The 2,535-nt window shown below is 34.9% G+C and overlaps 1 protein-coding gene across 1 annotated transcript; it reads right to left on the bottom strand.

Moving 5' to 3' along the window:
* Window positions 1–15: 15 nt before the first annotated feature.
* On the bottom strand, window positions 16–2,500 carry LOC106872684 (RNA-binding protein lark). The gene has a single exon (XM_014919758.2). It carries the CDS (start codon window positions 1,886–1,888, stop codon window positions 1,007–1,009), a length of 882 nt encoding a protein of 293 aa, XP_014775244.1. The 5' UTR covers window positions 1,889–2,500; the 3' UTR covers window positions 16–1,006.
* Between the last annotated feature and the right edge of the window lie 35 nt (window positions 2,501–2,535).

The raw sequence follows: 2,535 nt of genomic DNA, 5'->3' as shown, positions 1-2,535 counted from the left end.
ATATATATATATATATATATAAGCTTTGGGTGGGATGGCTTATTTCTTGGATAAAAAAAAAATTCATAATTTGATGTCCATTTTACTGCTAACCACTCATTTATTGTGAAGTTGAATATGGGACCTGCATTTTGTTTAACCTGACAAACTAGAAAAACTAGAGTTAGGTGCCTTGCTCAGAAACAATACAATGACAGTAACAGCTTATGATCATCATGTGGTCAAAAGCCCAACATCTTCAGTTCACAACCATTGTACTGAGAGTATGAATTTATGCATGTGTGCATATATATAGACATATATACACACACATGTTGACATATATAGATACATACATAAAGCACCAATGTTATTTAATTACATTCACATATAGTTAATATGTCACCTGTACTAGCCATAGGAAACAGGTTGTCATAATTTAATTTAAATAATTATTTATGCTCGCCCATGTCAAAGAAACACTCTCACACCCACTCCTCAAAATCACTCACCATTTTCATTCAGATCAATTCTTCAATGCTAGAATGGATAGGATAGTTGTAGCAATTGTTATCATTTGTGCCAGTTTTAGAAGGGAATAACCTCATAATAAATGGTCAGGCCAGTGTGACACTTGCCTAAAAGGTAAAAAGAAAAATGTTCAATACTGAATAAATCTATTAGACTTTGTTAACTTGTATAAAATTCAAATTGCTAAGTAGGATTCTAGATATCAAGAAGTTGGGTCATTTAAGATCTCTAAATTCTTAAAATAGATTTGCTAAGAAAAGAAAAAGAAATTAAAACATGCATTACACATTCTAAAGCAATGATATTCATTTTGAAATATTTTGATTATTTCCTTCGCAGGTTTTTTTTTTTAGTTTTTCAGTTATAATTACTTCCTCCCGACTCAAATCCACTTTGAAATTGTAAAACTTTGTCCATGAGCGAGTTCAATGATGAAGGATTTAAAACATATCACTTTTCTTAGCATATACAAATTTATATAAAATACTGTTTGTTGTTAATGTTCACGAGATCGAGCAAAATGTGAGTTGCCAACTGTCTTCCTCCTCAGATGTTCATAATATTCAGGTGGTGGTCGGAAAAAGGGGTTCATATCACGGTTATTGCTGTTACTACCTGGGCGAGAAGACAAGAGTGAATGTGAGGATGACAATGATGGGAGTCGGTGCTTACTGTCAGACATCGATGATGATGAAGATGATGCAGACCGTCTCTCGCTGGCTGTAGGATATGGTTGGTGTCGGAAACGACTTGCAGTCATAGATGGTGGTGGGTAGTTGTTGGAATAAGGTCTCTGTTTGTTACTGTTGAAGTTATCGTTGTTGCTGTGGTTCTGGCGCCTGTTTCGGTCACCATCAGCATTCTTTCCAAGCCAATCCTGAACGGGATTTGTTTGAGAGTAGTTATTCCCAGGAGATTCCTTGTAACTGTTCTCGCGATATCTACTTAGAAATGAGTAAAGACCATCAATACTTCCATTCATAGCATTAATTTCTTTAGAAATATTACTTAAAGTGGTGCACGTTTTTTCATGTAAATCTCCACTTCTGAAATCTCGAGCACGAACTGAAGGGCAATCCCTACATAAGTGCCCAGTTTTACCACATCGAATGCATTCACCACGGTTGCCCATTCCGGGTTTGGCGTGTACTTTACTGTGGGACGGTTGTACCTTGAGGGTTGAGCCATTCCAGTCTTTATTGTTTAGATTTTCAACAGCTTTCATAGCATCTGTGCTTTCAGTAAAGTGGACGAATCCAAAGTCTTTGATAATGTCACATTCCACGACTTCACCATACTTGGCGAAGAGGTCCCATACTGATCTCTCACTGCTGCCCTTGGGCAAGTTGCCAACATATAATTTTGTGGTGCGTGGCATAATTCACGAATTACATACATATAGTTTTTAATACATAACACGAGTTGTGGTCTCTACAATATATCATGCAATTTTAGAAACAGGACCACATAAATATATGTGTGTGTGTGTGTGTGTGTGTTGTGCAACAAAATCACCTTGGCAGAAGTGAGATACCTTTTGGTTACCAATAAGTAGATGAATCGGTTATATATATATTAGGTATATACACACTTTATATGTATCATACACACAGTGTTATCAACAATATCAGTTTAAAAGAAAATACTATCAACTTATAGACATTATAAATAACAACATACACGTGTTTGAGCGAATGCAATTAATGTTCTTCACATTTGTTAATACAAGCAAGGTTTCCAAAACAATTGATACACGGTTCCTTGGAACTTTATCGAACAATTTACTTCCGGATTTCTGGAAATTGGTGCAGATTTCAAATTTCGAAAATCCAGACCGACGTCAACAGCTATGATTCTGGTGGCAATTCTGAAATTGTTTCAAGTCATTTGTGTTGTCTAATACAACCAATTAATAATTTTAATCAGTAGAAATATGTCTGTTTCGAAGTTCCGCTAATTACGTATTATTACGTATAATTACATATATACATGCATATATATATATATATATATATATATATATAT

This window comes from Octopus bimaculoides, chromosome 12 (assembly GCF_001194135.2).
Source record: "Octopus bimaculoides isolate UCB-OBI-ISO-001 chromosome 12, ASM119413v2, whole genome shotgun sequence".
NCBI classification, from domain to species: domain Eukaryota; kingdom Metazoa; phylum Mollusca; class Cephalopoda; order Octopoda; family Octopodidae; genus Octopus; species Octopus bimaculoides.
The sequence above is the reverse complement of the archived record's forward strand: the minus strand, read 5'-3'. Positions and strand labels throughout refer to the sequence as shown.